Genomic DNA, 20,267 nt, shown 5'->3' with positions numbered 1-20,267 from the left:
CGATTCCGTGCCGTCTCCGTATTTCGAGCAGCAGTGTGGCCGCTCCTTTAATGGATGCGTAGCCTGACTGCTGTTACAAAATCTATTCACAATGTCACTCAATTCATGTCAAACAAAAGCTTACTCTGCATGGACTGTACGCATAAATAAATAAGTTATAAGAGTTATACAATGCCTGTGGAATGTCAGTATTCTGTGACATAGTTAGTACTTTAGTAATAGCTTAAGAGCAGGCAGGGTTGCAAAGAATAATTATGGACTGAATTATATTATTGAAAATAACGTCTACCTATGCGTATGATATTATTTATTTTTATCTCTCCTGTTCGGAAAGTTTAATTTTCATGGGTAGATAGCCGGGTGGAAAATTGCGTTTTCATCTCAAGGGTGGAAAGTATTTTTTTTTAATTTTTCGATTAGCCACGGAGTCGAAGATAATTGAATTGATAATTGAATGACACTTTTTTTTCACGTAACGGCATGGCCATCTAAATGCACGTCGTGACCAAGGAGCTTATGTACAACGCTGGAGGTTGAACGCCGTACATCCGTTTGAAACAAGAAATTTGATTTTTATTACGTCACGAACATATTCCATCTCTTTCTTTAGTTAGGTTAAGAAAGAGATGGAAGTCATTCGTGAAATGTGAAAGAAAGAGATGTGATATATAAATAAGTAATAAAGGTCAAACTTTTTCGTTCGGCGTTCAACCTCCAGTTTTGTATATATAAACTCCTTGGTCGTGACCAACTCGATTTTTTTTAAAGTCGGCCGTGGCAAGTGGCCAGGTCGAAAAGGTACCGTTGGAGGTAGGATATAAGTAAATTCTATTTATTATTATTCTAATTTTTTTTGTAGTATTTTACTTTCCTCACAGTCGAAATGAAAAGTAGAGTGTCTAACTCGGGTGAAATTACCCATTTCCCCTCGAACTATTAATAAATATCTCGGATGAAATGGGTCACTTTCCACCCTTGGTTATCCAATCTACTATTACATTCAAGTCAAGACTACCTTATTTCCCGCGGAAAATATGCAATTCTCCGGGATTCCGGGATAAAAACTATCCTATGTCCCTGGGGCTCAAACTACTAAACTATAACCTGTGATGTATACCAAAGATAAAAAAAACAAATGTTAATTTTTTTTTTGAGAAAACAGCTCTTGTTTTGTGAATTAAGTGACAACCATCCATGACATTTAACATTAGAGATATAAATAGACTCAATTAATTATATTGTAAGGTTTCTATGCCGAAACCTTAATCTACCTTTACTACGAACCTTTCTTATAAATTACGTGTAACATATCAGGGGGCGGCCCATTAAGATATCCAATAGATAGCCAATTTGCGAGAAAGGGTTAGGTATATTAAACCTTGTATGGTAACTGTTATTTATTATTAGCGTTTGATCTGGTAGTTGATAAAATAATAATTATAATTTATTTCCCTTAAAAAAATTACACACTTATACATAAAAGAGATGTCTGGCGGACCCCAAACTAGGCTGAGCCTGTATCTTGGGGACCTAGAGTGCATTTCGAGATACAATCATAAATTACATATTATAAGAAAAAGACAAATAGCACATGGAAATTAGTATGTACTCGTATATGTGCATGCAAGATAATAGAGGCGAATACTGCGTTATCAACAAATAACAAAATCTCTGACGACCGGATGGTCAAGTGCTTAGATAACCTGACTACGAAGCTTGAGGCCCTGGGTTCGATTCCCGGCCGGGGCAGATATATGTATGAATAATACGAATGTTTGTTCTCGGGTCTTGGATGTTTTACCTATTTATCTATGTAAGTATGTTTATACGTTGCGTAGCCTCATTCGGCTCAATATGCAATAGAATGTACACAATCAATTCAAGGGAATTAGGAATCTATGACAATGTAACAAAGTAAAAATTCTTTTGTTTTTCTATTGTTTTACACAGTGGCAGTTTGACTTTATTCTCGAAACAATTACATTCTAATTCTAATTGCTTAGTCAATTTTTTTCAAAATATTGTTTTTTTTTTTCGACTGGATGGCAAACGAGCAAGTGGGTCTCCTGATGGTAAGAGATCACCACTGCCCATAGACACTCGCAACACCAGGGGGATTGCAGATGCGTTGCCAACCTAAAGGCCTAAGATGGGATACCTCAAGTGCCAGTAATTTCACCGGCTGTCTTACTCTCCACGCCGAAACACAACAGTGCAAGCACTGCTGCTTCACGTCAGGATTAGCGAGCAATGATATGGTGTTGGTGGGCTTCAGGAGGGTAGTATCATTGCGTAGTACAGTCACCAGCACCAATATCTGACACAACAAGCGTGCATAAATATCTGATACGACTCTATTTCTAAAGCGGAAGGACGTGTCAGATATTTTTGCACGCTCCACTGTGGCAGATATTAATGCTGGTGACTGTACAAGCTTTGCTTAGTTTGGGACCAAGTCAATTGGTGTCAAGTGTCCCATGATATTTATTATTTTTATTTAAGTATAATAAAATCTCTAAATTTCAACCGCTGAGTTTAATTTTAGAGAGTCATGAGGTTGTTTTATACGTTAATGAAATCCACGTTGTATATTTTTAAAATTACTGTTGGAATTAAGTAAAATCACGTAGTTTTAACTGCCGGATGAAATGGAATACGTCTATACTTGGTTTGGATAGGTATTTACCTAAATGTAAACAAACTTCAGCTGCCAGATTTGGTAAATTCAAGGTTTAATACAAACTAGACTAGACTAGATAAATGTAAATGTTTAGATAGTTTATTGGAGGAATTCCAATATTTCAGACACCAATTGACGTTGTTTTGTTTACATTTAGTTAAATACCTATCCAAAGCAAGTATAGTTGTTTATAGCTAGTTACCTGTATATGGTCGTCATCTTTGCTCTGATCGGGCTTGGTGAACTCGGCCTGCAGCGAGCTGCCTTTGAGAGGCAGCGTCGGCGCGTGCTGCCAGGCGCGCTCGTCCTGCCTGAACCCAGGGTTGTCGAACGCGAACTCGTCCTTTACCGACTCAGGGTCGGTCGAGAATACCAGGTGCTTGCCTGTGGACAAAGAAGAGGGAGGTTATTATGGTGTCAAAAAAATATAGCAACTAACAAAACAATCAAACAAACAAACAAAGCTCGTGAGAATAATTTGATCAAGAGTCGCGGGAATCTAACTAGCGACCTTAAGCTTTGTAAGCAGAGGTACTTGTACTATTATCTATTCTGTGTCAGAGGGACTATTGCTAAATTTTTAGTATATAGGGTCCCGTTTTTACCCTTTGGGTACGGAACCCTAATAACAGCGAATGCTCGATGTACTCTCACAAGTGAATGCTCGATAGAAGTATTGTCATTCAGACATCGTAGATTTGCTTAGTATTGGCGGTATTGTTTCATAAGACCATTAGATGACGGTGAATCAATACCCGTTTTGTAGTGACCATTTGTGAATTAGAACTGTTTTGGCGGTAATTTGCGGCCGGGCGGTAATTGCAGCGGTCAGCTGACCATGTCGACTTGTAAGGCCGTGTGAAGGCCGCTTAATTGTTGTTTAATTTGTTAGCATTCTTTAAGCGTTTGCCGTCTCTTAAGAGGCTCCATCAAATTTTCATGTCAGCCGAAAGACGTCCACTGCTGGACATGGCCTCCCCAAGGCTCGCCACTCAGACCGGTCTTGTGCTTTCCGCATCCACCGCGATCCCGCGATTTTAACCAGGTTCGATCCATCTTGCTGGAGGCCTACCGACAGCTCGTCTCCCGGTCCGCGGACACCATTCGAGAACCATCTGACCCCATCGGCCATCAGTCGTGCGAGCATGTGCCCCCCACTGCCACTTCAGTTTCGCAATTCTTCGAGCTACGCCGGTAACCTTAGTTAGTTCTAAAGCTTCTTCTCGAAGACGAAGTACCAATACCTCCTAACTGAATAACCTTTGACACGCGATTGAGGACCTTAGCACCCCCTAGCTAAAGCTAAGTTGCATGTTCGAGATATATCAATTAGGAGGTATTAGTACTTCACCGTCTTGAGCTTAGAGCGACCGCTTCCCTTGGTTCCCAGAGGCGGTGCTGCTTAACCAGTTGCAGCGTTTAATGGGCCTATATATGTGTCGACTTCACGAGGCAAAATAATAAATAAAAATTTAGGCAACCCAGTGAGAATCGAGTTGTATAAAGTCTGCGCCACTATAAAACGGGTACCGTAAGATCGGGGTACTTGACCGATTTCAGGTTACTTTAGCCCGTATGAAAACCACATAAAAACATAAAATAAAGCGTAAAGTAAAAACATAAAAACGTTATGATTGCTTAGCAGCGACATCTCTTGTCTGGGTGAGCGGTTGGTTCCGAAAGAGTGTGACGTCTCTCGATGAGAGCGGAACATAGATGTCGCTAGTGCTGCTGCATAAGTAGCGTAGTAAAACTAAGCAACCTGAGATAGGAAAAATCGGTCTAGATTCCTGTCCAGCGGTGGTGTAGGGGTTATAGCACGCAGCACGGATTGCTGAGGACCTGGGTTCGATTCCCAGCGCTGGTCCCTTTTTCTGGTTTTTCTGTGCATCCATGTCTCAGTTTGTATTTTCGATATAAAAACGTTATCGATCAATTAACATCAATTAACTCAAAGCAATAATAAATCAGGACCGAGTTATATCGATGGGCCAAAGTAAACCTTCAGGGCCAACTTACGGCACTTTTCACTATATCATAAAATTGACGTTTTTTTGCAACAATTCTGTCGATAATTTCGCGCTGGAGGGAGAGTCCCCCTTAAATTGCTTGCTTCAAAATAGCCAGAACACCGTAAAGATAGGCAGTGTTTTAATATTTACTTATAACGCTTATATTATTTCACCTCTAGTGCAGAAATAAAACATTACCTTGGCTTATCGTTGGTATTTCACAAGTACGTCGTAAATAAACATAACCATAAATCGTGAAAAACAATTTGCTATGCGAATAATATGCAAATGAGAACAGTTTTTGGACATTCTTAATACAAAAAAAAAGATAACAAAAGAAATATTCCTCATTGTTTCTGTGGGCATGCCAAATATAATTTGTTTAGGTTTTGTTTGCAGATATGGAACTCAAGGAGACAGAGCTTATTCGACCATTTTATATTTTTATTTTATAATATGTATACCCATTTTCAAGTCTACCCGACCTGTGGCCGTATAGTCTAACGTTTGTGAAGCTCGCGATCACAATCAAATGACAGATTTCACATACAAAAATTGACATTTGATTGCGATCGCGAGCGCCAGAAACGGTAGGCAATACGGCCTCTGATCTACTGGAAGTGGGTTAAAATGAACTTGCAAGATTTTAACCAAAAAATAACAAACAGGGCAAGTTAAATAAAAGCTTGTAAAAATTGAACTGAAGAGCGTCATGAAATATCTTTTAATTCTAACTATATCTGTTGTTGTTGGTTGTGTTGAAGAAAGTGTATGTTTCCTTCATCCGTCATTAAAAGGATAACCTTGCCTTCTCCAATTTTTGAAAATCACGAAAACATTACAACATTCCCTTCCTAGTTCCAGCCGCTAGAAAATGCCGATTGTACCTACTATTATCTATTTTGTGCCGATACATATATATATAAAAGAAAGCGCAGCGCACACTTCACAGTCGTGGTAGCCAAGTGGTTTTATAGCCTTCAAGCAGAGGATCGTGGGTTACCCTCACTCGCACCTCAATCTTTCGCCATTCATGTGCGAAATTAATTTTGAAATTTACCAAGAGCTTTACGGCTTTACGGCAATATCGTGAGAAAACCTGCATAACCCTGCGCTGCTATATTACGGGCTGGGATGATGATGATGAAAGCGCAGGTAATAAATAGTTTTCACTGCAGAGAAACCTGACCGGGTTTACACGATATCGCACGACAATTAGTCAGAGTCTAACCCCCTTATTCATAAAACTTAACAAGCCTATGTTAACTAACAAATGCTTTGTCCCTTTCTAACAAATACAAATGTCGAAGTGACAGATAAGGACAAACGAATTTTAGCGGCATTTTAACTAAAATAGGTTTGATTGTCGTTTATGAATAAGGGGGTAAGTGATGGGACACAACAATGACGTGATGTAAACACTCATCAGTAATGGCAAGGCCACGGTATTATCTGACCGCGATTAGAACAGGATTGTGCAACGTGCAACAGTATTTATCAATGATGATTTAATCCCCGACGCAAAAAGAGGGGTGTTATAAGTTTGACCGCTATGTATGTATGTGTCTATCTGTCTGTGTGTCATGTCTGTGGCACCGTAGCTCTTCAACGTTTAGACCGATTAGAATGCGGTTTTTAGGGTTCCGTACCTCAAAAGGAAAAAACGGAACCCTTATAGGATCACTTTATTACGTCTGTCTGTCTGTCTGTCAAGACCCTTTTTCTCGGGAACGCGTGGAGGTATCAAGCTGAAATTTATATCAAATACTAAGGTCTACTGTCCCTTGGAGTTGTAAAAAAAATCAAACTTCTAAACCAACGCAATCAAAAGAAGCAGCCGTTTATGCTGCAAATTTCCGCAAATTTTCGAAACTCGCAAGGGAATCAAAACCTACAGGGTACTTCCCGTGAACTCAGAATCTTGAAATTTGGTATGCAGGTAGCTATTATAACACAACCAACTAGAAAAGTCTGAAAATCTTGATTTTTTTATGACTGTGTAAATATCAATGACCAATATAATCTGACCCCACACTGCGTACATTTTGCTTAAGAGTAGGGCGCTGCATACACTGGTAGTTTTAAATCTCTCGGAAAAAGCGAGAAATATCTTCAAGACACGATTACTATTACCCGTTTACTTACATACCTATAAATGTGTACGGAACCCTCGGTGCGCGAGTCCGACTCGCACTTGCCCGGTTTTTTTATCATAATTATACAAGGTATTTTATAGATAATTCTGAATATTTTAGCAGTTGATTGGGTTAGTTTAACCAACAGCCCCGTTAATGTTTTTGCTTTGTCACTCTTGTCCTTGTCTCACTCTCGCGCATTGGCAACAATATCAGTACAAGCTAATTGCTACAAAATTAACGCAATAACACTAACTGAAACAGCAATGAAACACGTTCACTTTCGACTATAAAAACGAAAGTATTACATTACTGGCCGCTCGGTTTAATGGTTAATTGGATCAAGTGAAATTATGGATTAAGGTAACTTGCAATTAGTTTCAGGCACTTTTGATACGAGAAAGCCGACACTTAAACTAGTTTGCTAATGTCTTTCGGGAGTTGAAACAAAAGATCGGTTTTCTTTTTCTTTCTCATTGGAATCTTCAGGAAAATGAAGAAAACCGGTGAGCAATATTAACATTCTGGCTGTACGAGTATTGTTTGTTTGAAAGAAAGAAAATACATTTATTTAACGCCATAAAACAAACAGAAACAAACATAGAACAGATAAAGACATACATGAACGCTAAATAGGTCCCCACTCAGCATAATGCCACGGCAAGCCGTGGCGCTGATTTTCAGTGAGGACCTGGAGGTGTTTGTTGTTATTGGTTGTGTTTGACGACCGGATGGCCAAGTGGTTAGAGAATCTGACTACGAAGCTTGAGGTCCCGGGTTCGACCCCAGCCGGGGCAGATATTTGTATGAATAATACGAATGTTCGTTCTCGGGTCTTGGATGTTTAATATGTATTTAAGTATGTATTTATCGACATAAGTATGTTTATCCGTTGCCTAGTATCCATAGTACAAGCTTTGCTTAGTTTGGGACTAGGTCATTTGGTGTCTAGTGTCCCATGATATTTATTTATTTATATTTACCTATTGTATCTGAGTATCGTTAAGGTTTCTACCCAATACACCGTATCATGCCATGACCGTAATAGGAACGTGTCACTAACGGAATGTCAAACGCGTACAGCTTGAAACACAAAGAGCGGTGACGGAGGCGGAGGCGGTACCGGTTGTAATATTCGAGCTAACGTGAAAGAGGGCACACAGAATACCGCGCCGCACCGCCCAGCCCCCGTCTCGGTGCGTTTCGAGCTTACATTCTATTCATCTTTGTCATTGTCCAGAGGGTAGGGACAGGGATACGTTGTATATTTGGTTGTTTGTTTGTAATGGTACTTATGGTGGTTTGGAGTTGAAATAAAAAATACAAAAAGACTCCAAAAAAACAATCATAATTTGGTTGCTTAGTAGTGACATCTGTTGTCTCGGTGAGCGGTTAGTTCCAAAAGAATGTGACGTCTCTCGATGAGAGCGAAATATAGATGCCGCTAGTGCTGCTGCTTAAATAGCGTAGTGGAAAAAAAACCATAGGAATATATAAGTGCATAGGAGAAATTCGTGTCAAGACTTATGTCCAGCGGTGGTGTAGGGGTTATAGCACGCAGCACGGATTGCTGAGGACCTGGGTTCGATTCCCAGCGCTGGTCTCTTTTTCTGGTTTTTCTGTGCATCCATGCCTCAGTTTGTATTTCCGACCTAAACTATTGTTTTTTAATTCTTTCATCTGCCTATAAAAAAGCTAAAGTATCCAGGAAGTAACATATAGACTGTTTAGTCCTGGGATGTACTCGTATTATGGTGAAGCACATGACACAGATTGGCGAAGATCCGGGCTCGATTCCCGGCCGTAGCCTTTTTTTTTTTTTCAATATGTTCTACATGAAGCCGTGGTGGCCTAATGGTTTGACCTATCGCCTCTCAAGCAGAGGGTCGTGGGTTCGAACCCCGGCTCGCACCTCTGAGTTTTTCGAAATTCATGTGCGGAATTACATTTGAAATTTACCACGAGCTTTGCGGTGAAGGAAAACATCGTGAGGAAACCTGCACAAACCAGCGAAGCGATTCAATGGTGCGTGCGAAGTTCCCAATCCGCACTGGGCCCGCGTGGGAACTATGGCCCAAGCCCTCTTGTTCTGAGAGGAGGCCTGTGCCCAGCAGTGGGACGTATATAGGCTGGGATGATGATGTTCTACATAAAAAACAAGACTAAGTAAAATGTCGCAAGCATGTTATACAGTACTGTAGCATAGCGACAGTACCCATAATCATTCGCGAACAATACAAATGACTGTAGTTGAGTAAGTTTTGAGCGATTTGCACACAATCAATGCCTGTATAATATTAATATACACGTTCTAAAGTGTAGAATTATTGGTCTGTATGTCATACTCCTACTTTTTAAATCCGTCCAGCCGTTTTAGCGTCAAAAAAGACACACTCTCTAATATTAATATTATAAATGCGAAAGTTTGAGTGTGTCTTTTTTGACGCTAAAACGGCTGGACGGATTTAAATGAAATTTTATATGCAGATAGGTGGTGTGGACGTTTTTTTGCAACATTATTGAAGACCACGATACAATTTTAAGGAATTTCCGCAGGAACATTAGCGACTGTCGGAAATATGGTCCCGCCGGAAGACCAGCGCTGACTCCATCCCAGGAGTCAGCATTTATGCTGAGGCGGGACCTTTTCACTCACACATATACAATTATATATTATTTTATATTTTATTTCATATTTTGTATTTCAACTATTTTGTAACTTTTGTTTGTAACTATTATGTGTGTGTTGAATAAACTTTTTTCATTCATTCATTCAATTCCATTAATTTAGTGGGAATTTTTGAGCTGGTCAAGATTTTAAATAGAGTTCTAGATTAGCTTGCGTCACCTGTTTTTCTCATTTGATAGTTCTTCCAAATTTGATTTTTAATTTAGGTATTTTGTAGTAAATAATTATAGATTTTATTTCAATTTATTTAGCCTGGTAGAAGCTGGATGCGTCTAGCCGAGGACAGGGCGCAATGGCGCTCATTGGGGGATGCCTGCCTAAGTCCAGCAGTGGACTGCTATAGGCTGATGATGATGATGATGATTTTACTTTAAGAAATCATTTGGATCTTTGCAATTAACCGTGAATCATCGACTGTTATTATGATTCTAATTGCTTTCTGAATAATGGACGAATGTTTGTGGTTAATAATAAAATAATGTTTGATAAAATTTAATCATCCACCTACGTTAATCACGATCACTCACTTTGAGCCTTATAATAACACTAAAAGTTCAACATCTCAAAAACGGCTGAACCGATTATGATGAAACATGTCTAAGAATCATCGCTAGAAAACCTGATTTCAAATTTAAAAAACCGCATTTAGATTGGTCCACCCGTTTAAGAGCTACTGTGCCACAGACAGACAGACAGACACACATAGCGGTCAATCTTATAACACCCCTCTTTTTGCGTCTGAGGTTAAAAAGTAGGCTCAAAAGCACCAGTATGGCGTGGCGCTATAACATCGCGATTTCCACCGGATTGACTAATTTTTAACCCTGGATGCAAAAAGAAGATGTTTATTTTCGATACTCAGAATAAACCGAGCCTTAACCCGGGCAGTTGAGACGGTTGACAGTCAATGAACTGAGTGGGAGTAGAGTAGAGCCGCTGTGAACCTTTGCTGTCGGTCTGAGTCTTTTAAGCTACAGACTTAAAAAGAAAAAAAGCTCGCGAAATTAAAGTTCCGTAGAAATTGACCACGAACCGGAAGACGAAGCGTTGGCAGGTTCCGTTTTTGTCATTTTGGCTACGGAGCCCTAACAATTGAAAGCTTGGTGGAAAATGCTTTCAAATGTTCTCCTAATATTCGAGTTCGGACGTACAGTCGTAAACAGCTACGGAGAGCCATTACAAAAACAAAATCGCTTGCAAGTGAAGATTCTCCGTGGCCCGCCCACTTATTTTGTTAACCTATTAAGGTGATTTTCCACCGGCGAGGCGAGACGACGGCGACGGCGGCTCGCGGCGGGCGCGGGAGATTGCATACAAATTTAAATTTTCGTCTCGCCTCGCCGGCGGAAAATCACCATTAGGATCTTCGAATTTGTAAAAACTGTACCTTAAAGTTATAAAAAACAATGTCACCAGCACCAATATGTGACGCAGCAAAGCGTTCATAAATATCTGATACGACTCTCTATTTCTAAGGCCGGTAGGGCTGGTAGGACGTGTCAGATATGTTTGCACGCTCCGCTGTGGCAGTTATTAATGCAGGTGACTGTAGCACAACGAAGCTCACTACTTATTCTTACTCGTTTGTTTCAGATTCCACCTTTGGCATCGATCCGTGAGATAACCTATAAGGTCAGGCTTTCACTAGCACAGCATTGTTAGCATCTTCTATGTTTGCAACTTTGTAAAAACCTGTTCAAAATACGACTTAAGTAAATTTTATACCACAGATCAAGATCAAGACGTAATACCGTTTTTTTTTTATTTAACGCCGGTTTAGAGGCAGAGAACCCTTAAAAAAGAATTCGGCAATTTGAGTCGGTACCATTTGTTTCAAGTCGCTTAAAAAGATTTTAGAATTTAGTTCACCTTTTTTGGGCATATCAAGTCTTGCCTTGTCATTGCAAGACTTATTGAATTAAATAAATTAACAAATATAATTACTCTGCTCGCCCACCTTAATGTCGCGTGTGAGAAAATTAACTGTTTTTTACCCGACTGCAAGGAGAGGTATTGTTTTGTTCTTTGATATGGACCTCCGCAAAGTAACAACCGATTCAATTATTTATTTAGGTACCTAAACGAAATGAAACTTATTTTTACACACATTGTCTAACTGTATACTGTATCTTATCTATATAGGTACCTACCGCCCAAAAGAAAAAAGGGGCTATGCTATGTGAGTAATGAATTGATAAAACGAAAATACTAATAAATATAATCTCAATATATATAAATTAATCCCTATTATATTTCCCTTGGTCACGGCATCAACGGCTGGACCGATTTCAAAAATCAAAAAATCAAGATGGGATACCTCAAGTGCCAGTAATTTCACCGGCTGTCTTACTCTCCCTCCACGCCGAAACACAACAGTGCAAGCACTGCTGCTTCACGGCAGGATTAGCGAGCAAGATGGTGGTAGCAATCCGGGCGGACCTTGCACAAGGTCCTGCCACCTGCCCTTATTTTCTTTCGAATATAGATAGTACTTAAATACGTCTTTCATCCAATCCATATAAATGTAAACGAATCATTATACCTTCTCGAGCTGTTTCAAAATGTCAACAACCCCAGTTCAAATTCTCTTTTTAATTACCTCAACAGTTTACACGAGCAGACAAGTGTTAATTAGAACTGTTAAGCCTCAATTAAGTGATGTTTAGCGGAATGCTGGCTGGAGTGGAGAAAGATTATCGCGCAAATCACTGGCTGTATGCCTGGAGATCAGTGACGTAATTGTAGAAGAAAAAAAGTTGCGTGTTTCTCACGGGCATAGAGCTTTTAAATGTTGGCAGTTTGCGCTAATGGCGCGAATGCCGCTTTTTAAAAATGATGGCGACCATAGATTTCTTGTAAGGTTTTGTCCTTAGTCTTTAAAGCAACTCTTATTTTCGCTTAATATAGTGTGGGGTTTCGTTGGATAAAATAATTATGCGTTTGCTAAGACCATAGCCGGATTTTTAAGTAGTTTTACAGAAAAGCTAATTTGAAGGTTAATAAAAGTTTGTTACCAAACTGGTACTTTGGCTATGCGTTAAAAAAAACAATCACGTTGTTAATCATTCAGGCTTCTAATTAGTACAATTTGACAGCTGTCACTGTGATCATTGGAATCTGCTTGTAAAATAAATAATTATGTGGCTACTTAGTAGTGTCGTTAATTGTTTTTTTTTATTCGACTGGATAGATATGATACTGGTTTTTAACATGTCTAAACAGTCGCCATTTAAGATTGACCCACATATTAAATGAGCACTAGTTTTTGCGCTTGTTTTTGGAATCGTGCGAAATGAAAACAAACGGTGCCCCGGTTAGAAGCCGGTTTTCGCACGATTCCTTTTTTAATTTGTCATAATACGGCTAGTCACGCTCGCTGCTTCTAAGTGCGGCGCATACGAGGGTATCTAAGCAAATACTTACGAATTCAGATTTCAAATTACATGGAATAACAGTATTTTTTTTTCTAAATTTAATATTAAAGAATAGTTGAAGATTCATGACAGATTGCTGTGTTTAGCGGATTTATTATAATTACTTTGAGGTTAGGTTAGGTAAATCTTTTTTTTAGCAAAAACGTAAGTAGGTTATAAAGGAAGTGAAAAAAGATTACTGAAGCTGTGTATGACAATAATTTTCAGTAAGTTGAACATTCTGAATTAGGTACTGAATATTATTATGAAAATATAGATAGGTATACAATACGCACTGGGCCCGCGTGGGACGTATATAGGCTGGGATGATGATGATTATTATGAGATATACAATACAGCCACTAAGCTGTTTAGGAAAGAAAAATAAATTAGAGTTATTGTTTCCAAAATATTTCTAAATAGGTCCCTTTCTAAAACGCTTTTTTCTGTGCAGTAGGTTATTTATGATGCTACTGGTGTGTGACGTCACAGTCTAGTATTTCTCTTACTTTACAATACTCTAATAAATATAAAGGTAGCTTAAAAATTATTGTTTTGAGTTCGATAAAACGCATAATAACGCATTGTCAATCTTTGACTTATAAATAAGTAGAAAAATAGTCGAATACCGTATTAACCCTCCATGCCGAAACATAACACAGTAATCACTAAGTATGCTTTATAACAAAAGGGTACTAAGGCGCTACATGCCACATCTATAACTGGGTTCTTCTTCGTCGTTTCACTCTTGACAGAGTGGTCGTGGTCATCATTTTCTAGGTGCTGGTAGCAAGCTTAACAATACGCCTCCCTATAACTGGGTATTCAATTTCAAAATAAAAAGAAATGTCCCATACATTTTGAAATCAATTTGCTATTTAACGTGAAAGCTATTTGCTAGCGTAATGTCGCTACAATTAAATAAGCAATGGTTTGGCAACGGCCATTGTGCGCGCGCATTTAAGAATCAATCGCAATCCGGTCGCGCAGGTCTCTGTAGGGTTGCCAAATCACACGCAACGCAATCCTCAGTATGCTGATGTAGAGCCAATTCGATAAATCACATTTTTCAATTCATCATAATTCCACAACGTGACCCCTCTAGGGTACAGTCGAGTTCATTCACTTGTGATCAAAGCTATGCTCAGAAATTTATGAACTCGACTGTACATCATTTTTTTCTGTTAGAACTACACTGCATTTTTTCAAGTTAAAAATACATATTTATTTACTGTTATTTATTGAATCAGGCGTTACTTTGCGGAGGTCCATATCAATGAACTAACAATTACTTTGCTCATCCGCGACCTTTTGGTCTATCATCTGGTAACATAGTGAACGGTTGTGTTGCTCTGAGGATAAACTCTGGTTGAGTTTGAAACGTGTCAGCGTAGTGTGATGGTTATGGTGGTAGTAGTTGGATTTGTGTGTTCTTACGGTGCGGAAGTGAAAGATTTGCATGAACACACATTTTTTTGTTGCATAGACGTAGTTATCATACATAAGGTTGCGGGTAAGCAAAGCAATAGTTTTTAGTACATATTTAAGTATTATTAATAGACTAAATACTAAATAATTATATTAAACTGTTGGCTTAAAAAATCTTTACACAAACGCTTAACAGAAACGATAAGCAAAGTGCAATAATATTTATGATATTACTAGATCTTCCTATAACGAGAAATGTCACGGCATGTCTAAATGGTTCCATAAAGTTGACTACAACCCTACCGGGTGTTGCGTACCTATCTCACGCACGCGCGCCATCTTGTTAGTTTTGACAGCTCACGATGGCGGGAACGTTAAGTAATTGTCTATGCTCGCGGTTGAGTAAGCCACGGGCCTAGCTAGTCTCATTCAGTCTCTGAAGTCATTTGAATAAAAAACTCATTAAAATGTATTAGCTAATCAAAACTAGTTGAAGCTACAGTTACAACAAAATAGTTTCAATGAAATCTCTTTTTGTGAGGTGCCAGTAGAGTACCTAATAAACCAGAAGGTACCTATTATAGATAAAGTACTTACCTACCTGTTTAGTCATGAGTTGCCATGACTTATTGTCGATGTTTTTTTTCTGCAAGGCCGGCCTACGAACTTGTCGCGTATGAATGGGACCTGCAGGGCTACTACGATACTCGAAACTCGAAGTTCGTGTCGAGCGGTCCCTCTGACACTTATACTGTTTAATACGAGAGCGAGAGGGATCGCACGACACGAACTTAAGTTTCGAGTTTCGTAGTAGCCCTGCTGTCCCGTGTCAGTCTCCGAATAAGGGCACGTACAACTACATCTCTTATCTTGCTCTAAAGGTCACTCTTCCCATCTGTCATTCAAACAGCTGTTCTGTGAAGGACCTCAAAAAACTTGTCGCAAAAACAAAACTATAAAAAGATCTATCAAAATTTATATGCAATGGATGCTGCTTGCATCAGTATACCACTGCAGGTGGTCAATTTAACCAGCAATTATAACATGCCTCGGTCTTGGTGGTAAATTAGCTCGATCTTTCGCTCGGACGCTAGGCAATTAATGCCGAGTGAACTTTAATTACTTAAGTTGCGGGCAATTGAAAGATTTACGCGGTGGGTAGGTACTTGAAATTAAAAAGTATTGCGGATATTCACTGACAACCATCTATGTCGTATTTCCCGACCTTGTTCGGTCTACAGGATATAGCGGGTCTTCTTTCTCGTGATATTAGGTATCATCCCTAACTTGAAGTTTCAATACTTTGGAAAATAATTACGGCTGTATATAGCAAAGCATGCGGCGCCCTATCTATACCCAAGCCAAGAAAACTAAAAACAATCTTTAGACTATGGATACGAATGTTGATACCCAAGCCAAGAAAACTAAAAACAATCGAATGTTGATTTTGATAAGTTTTTTGTTTTTAATATTAATTACAAAAATCAAGAGTTTTTACTTGTTTCATCTATGAAATTTGTGTTTTTTTTTTCATAAGAAACAGTCCCATGGATAACCTAACAGTCCCCTGTCATAATTTTTTACAAAATCTGTTATTAAATATTACAAAGCGTAATCTTTCGGCCTTTATTACAGCTGTTAATAAAACAGTATATACATTATTTATTACTTTTCATTCTATACATTTTTAACCGAATATTAAAACAAAATATAAGCAGGACTTTCATGCAAAATTCTCCCGTTAGTAAAGAATCACTCCGAAGCAACAAAAAAAAATGTACGCACGTAGGTATTTTTTATCTGTTGTTTCACAGCTATCAGTCAAAAAAGATGTTCTATCTGTGGCGTCATCTTACAACATGGCGTTTGAATTTAAGTAATCGTAATTAAAATAGTTATGCAACGTAATTGTTAAACAATTTACTCCAAAGCAGACGGCCTTGACTCATAGCTTCGTGGCTTGTTAGACATGGTATCAAAAGCCTACTTAACTAACAGTTAAACTCAATGGTTATTACTCGGTTGATTTAATAAAGTTTATGCGTTAAACGGTCAACAATGTTTTATAATGTCACGATAGTAACCTTTGGCGTTTTCATTCAACTGTCATCTCAATCACGTACGTGAATCACCCAACGACTTGTCAAATTTTAATTAAATTCGTAATCGTCATTTTCATTCGGTGTTGTATTTAGCACACCTCATCTACCTACTAGTGAGTAGAAATGACTTATGTTTATAAAATTAAATCTCACATAAACAAATTCAAAAGTTTTACGAATTTACTGTTCCTTCGTCATGACTCATTACACGATTGAAATTAAGAGAACTTAAATCTTTTTCCTATCTAGGTGTTGGCCGATGAAATCCAAAGTTTTTTTTTAAGATTCACGGACAGTAAAGATGCGGAAGGTACTTATAAATGAAACTACCTATAAATGAATATCCATATAAAACCCGTGTCAACCTATTGTACCTGGCTGGCAAGGCCACCAGACCTTCCACATTTAAATAAAAACAAATGCAAAAAAGAACAAAACAGCCTATGGTCAATAATTAACAGTGGCGATTGTTTAATCACGGTCGACAATGACAAATTGTTTACTTTGCCTCTACTCTAAGTACAACATAATAAGTAATAACGCACCTTGAACTTGCTCAGACAAGCGACTTTTTATCTTGGTAGTTAGTGTTTAGAGCAGCTACATCTTCTAAATTTATTTATCGTATGACTTCGTCGCTTGATTGGAACTTTCACGAATCTTGGATCAAGAAATACCTACGAGTACGTGCTATGTTCGTCGACTGAAGAATAAGAATAGAATGGTTTGGTTTTTTGAAGAAACTTCTAACAAAGAAAGCTCAATTACCTTATAAACAAATCTTTAGCTCATGTAAGTAGGTGAGACGTATATAAGTACGTCTCCCTGCTGGGTACAGGACTCCCCTCGCAATGAGAGGGTACGAGCGTTAAGAGTATAGTTCTCACGCGGGCTTACTGCAAGGTTCGGAACTTTACTACCACCACTACCACCATTGACTAGTTTACCAGTGTATCCAGGTTTCCCCAGAACTTCAAAACTTGGAGGTGTAAATTCGAACTTCGAACCCATGACCCTCTCCAGGTATTTGTGTAAAGAGGGCCTTCTATCTAATTCGTACCTATCGACCTCGTCAAAGTTGAACTCCTCCAAGCTAAAGTAGTCGAAAGAGACGGTGTTTGACGGGTGTGGTTTTGCCAGAGCGTCTGTCCTATTCTCTAATACACATAAGGTGACCCGGGGCTATTGGAGCTGGGGGGTTATTGTATCTGAGCCGTCTGATGGCGTCCTTACGACGCCATGTTCGCCATGTTCTGTGTGGTTGTGTGAAGACAGTCTTCTGGCGAACACAACGTAAAATGGCCGAGAAGAACGCGGCGTCACAGTGTAAGAAAATGTAAGTTCTTAGACTTTGACGGCGTTGTAAGGATGCCATCAGACGGCTAAGATCTAAGATACAATATCCCCCCAGCTACAATAGCCCCGGGTCACCTTACATAAAATATGTATATATGTTAAGATTGGTTTTTTGGAATCTTTTTGTATTTTTTATTTCAATTCCAAATTTTTACTTTTACGGTCATCCCGTAAAACCTACATTGAAAAAGTTTCTCGATGAGGGCTACGGCATAGATGTCGCTAGCGTCACTGCTTAAGTGGCTAAATAAGAAACAAACAAGCTGAGATATGAGGTGCATAGGGGAAATTCGTGTCGGTACCGTTGACCATCAGTGGTGTAGCGGTATAGCACGCGGTACGGAATACCGAGGACCTGGGTTCGATTCCCAGTGATGGTCTTATTTTTCTGGTTTTTCTGTGCATCTATATTTCAGTTTGTATTTTCAATTTGTATATATGTTGTTACACTGGAAATAGATAGAGCATGTTATAAACGCACTTGTTAAGCAACCTGTGAATCATCTCACAAATCTTAAGCGGCCTTTTAGGACGTCAAACCAAAAACAATTGCGCGAAATTTTGCGAATAACGCAAACAGGCTCGAAAGTGGCACAGAAACTGTCCAATTGCATTGTCAATGTCAGCTACAACTAAGTAGTTGTGTCGCTGTCAGGTACTCTGCTTGCACAGGTGTCTGTGCTGTCGTGTTACGTAAATACAAGGTATTAAATAATCAAGATGTTCCCACAGCACAGTATTTGTATTCTGTAGTACATAAGGTAGTGAGTAATGCTTGAATTGTCGTATGTGCAACTTGTCCATTGAAAGATAGCATCTTAACTTACATACTTACTTGTTATAATATTCTATGCAATAGTTTGTACTATGTTATAATATATTTTAATATTTGTTTTTTTTTTGGTTTGACAGGATACGCTCCCGCAGAAAATAGTCCTTATAGACTTAATCAAAATCGGTTTCTGTAATTATTAACATTACAATTAAATTAAAATAAAACTGTCCTATATTTAACACACTTACCTACATAAAATAGAAATAAAAACGAAGAAACTTTATTACCGTACGAGGGCTTATGTAAAATAGCTTATGTAGGTAAGCTTTTTTATGTAAGTAAAGAAAGAAATAAAAACATTTATTCGTGATATTTTACAAAACAAAGAAAAAGAAAAAAGGAAATCAAGACAAATTTTATCACGAAATGGTCCCAACTCAGCATGATGTCAACCTTGCGGCCGATGCTGGTCTTCCGTTGGAACCATTTAGAATTTATTTATTTATTTTTGTATTAAGTTTAGCATGTTTTATTTTAATTTAATTTTAATTTACTGTTTCCATATTGTATTATAAATATGGTGTTTTTAAAGTTAAAAAAACGCACACACACATTTGAAGTTGGTTAAAAATTAGTTAGAATTAACGAAGGGATCTTTGCATCCATTTAAGAGTAATCGATGTCTAAAGTACGGTAACCCTTCAAAACAAGTATACTTTTCTGGTTTGTAGATACTAAATGTCAGTAGGTAAAGGCTGACAACTTACGTTACATGTAGTACTTAACTTACAACATACACGTACATACGAAGCCAGTAATTATAATACAAAAACAAAAAGCCAGTAATACATAACTTATCTTCCTACCTAGTGAGTAAACTACAGACTGCAATGAATCTAAATACTTTTGAATAGTAAATAGGTACAAAATGGGCATTATCTTAACCTGGTTCCTGGCCAATGCCTTTGCTTGGTCAAATAAAGCAAGGGACGTTGAAATCTCCAATATCTATAATTTATTGAATCAGGCGTTACTTTGTGGAGGTCCATATCAATGAACTAAAAGAATACAGATTGAATAAAACATCTGGTAGCATGGTGTACGATTGTGTTGTTCTGAAGATGAGCTCTGGTTGAGTTCGAAACACGTCAGTATAGTGTGGTGGTGGTGATAGATGGGTTTATGTGATTTGCGTGTAGGTGGAGGAACTGCATGAAATTTAGCTATCATAAGGTCGCGGGTGACCAAAGAAATTCTTTTAGTTCCAATATTATCATTTCAAAACATCATACTATTATAAATATGACAGTTTTACCGTCTCCCATTCCCAGTCGTCCATTATGGATTTTTCCCGAACGCACGCCACCATCTTCTATAATTAACCTCATAAAATAAAATTAAAAAAACAAGTAAAAAAAGCAAGGACCTGTGTTTGACTCAAAATAAATCATAAATGTCAGTTTGTAACAAGGACGCTGTTATGCAATAGTGTGTCAACCCTGATTAATTGTGCAATACAATGTCAACCCTTAGAAAATAATTGTAACAGTTGACACTGTATTACAAAATGACAGTGGGTTGACACAGTATTGCAAAACAGCGTCCGTATGTCCTTTTATTTTTACACTAAGAATTTTGTAAAATAAAATAAAATCGATTGAATTTTCATAAATATCC

The 20,267-nt window shown here is 38.3% G+C and overlaps 1 protein-coding gene across 2 annotated transcripts in view; it reads right to left on the bottom strand.

The window, feature by feature from the left end:
* Nucleotides 1-20,267, bottom strand: part of LOC141444022 (uncharacterized) — a 70,823-nt gene that overhangs the window by 14,582 nt on the left and 35,974 nt on the right. For both annotated transcript variants that reach the window (XM_074109461.1, XM_074109459.1), the window contains exon 2: nucleotides 2,883-3,064. In XM_074109461.1, the coding sequence (XP_073965562.1) occupies nucleotides 2,883-3,064 (182 nt within the window). The remainder of the gene's footprint in view (nucleotides 1-2,882; nucleotides 3,065-20,267) is intronic.

This window comes from Choristoneura fumiferana, chromosome 29 (genome assembly GCF_025370935.1).
Source record: "Choristoneura fumiferana chromosome 29, NRCan_CFum_1, whole genome shotgun sequence".
Classification (NCBI taxonomy): domain Eukaryota; kingdom Metazoa; phylum Arthropoda; class Insecta; order Lepidoptera; family Tortricidae; genus Choristoneura; species Choristoneura fumiferana.
This window is presented reverse-complemented; position numbering and strand designations above follow the sequence as displayed.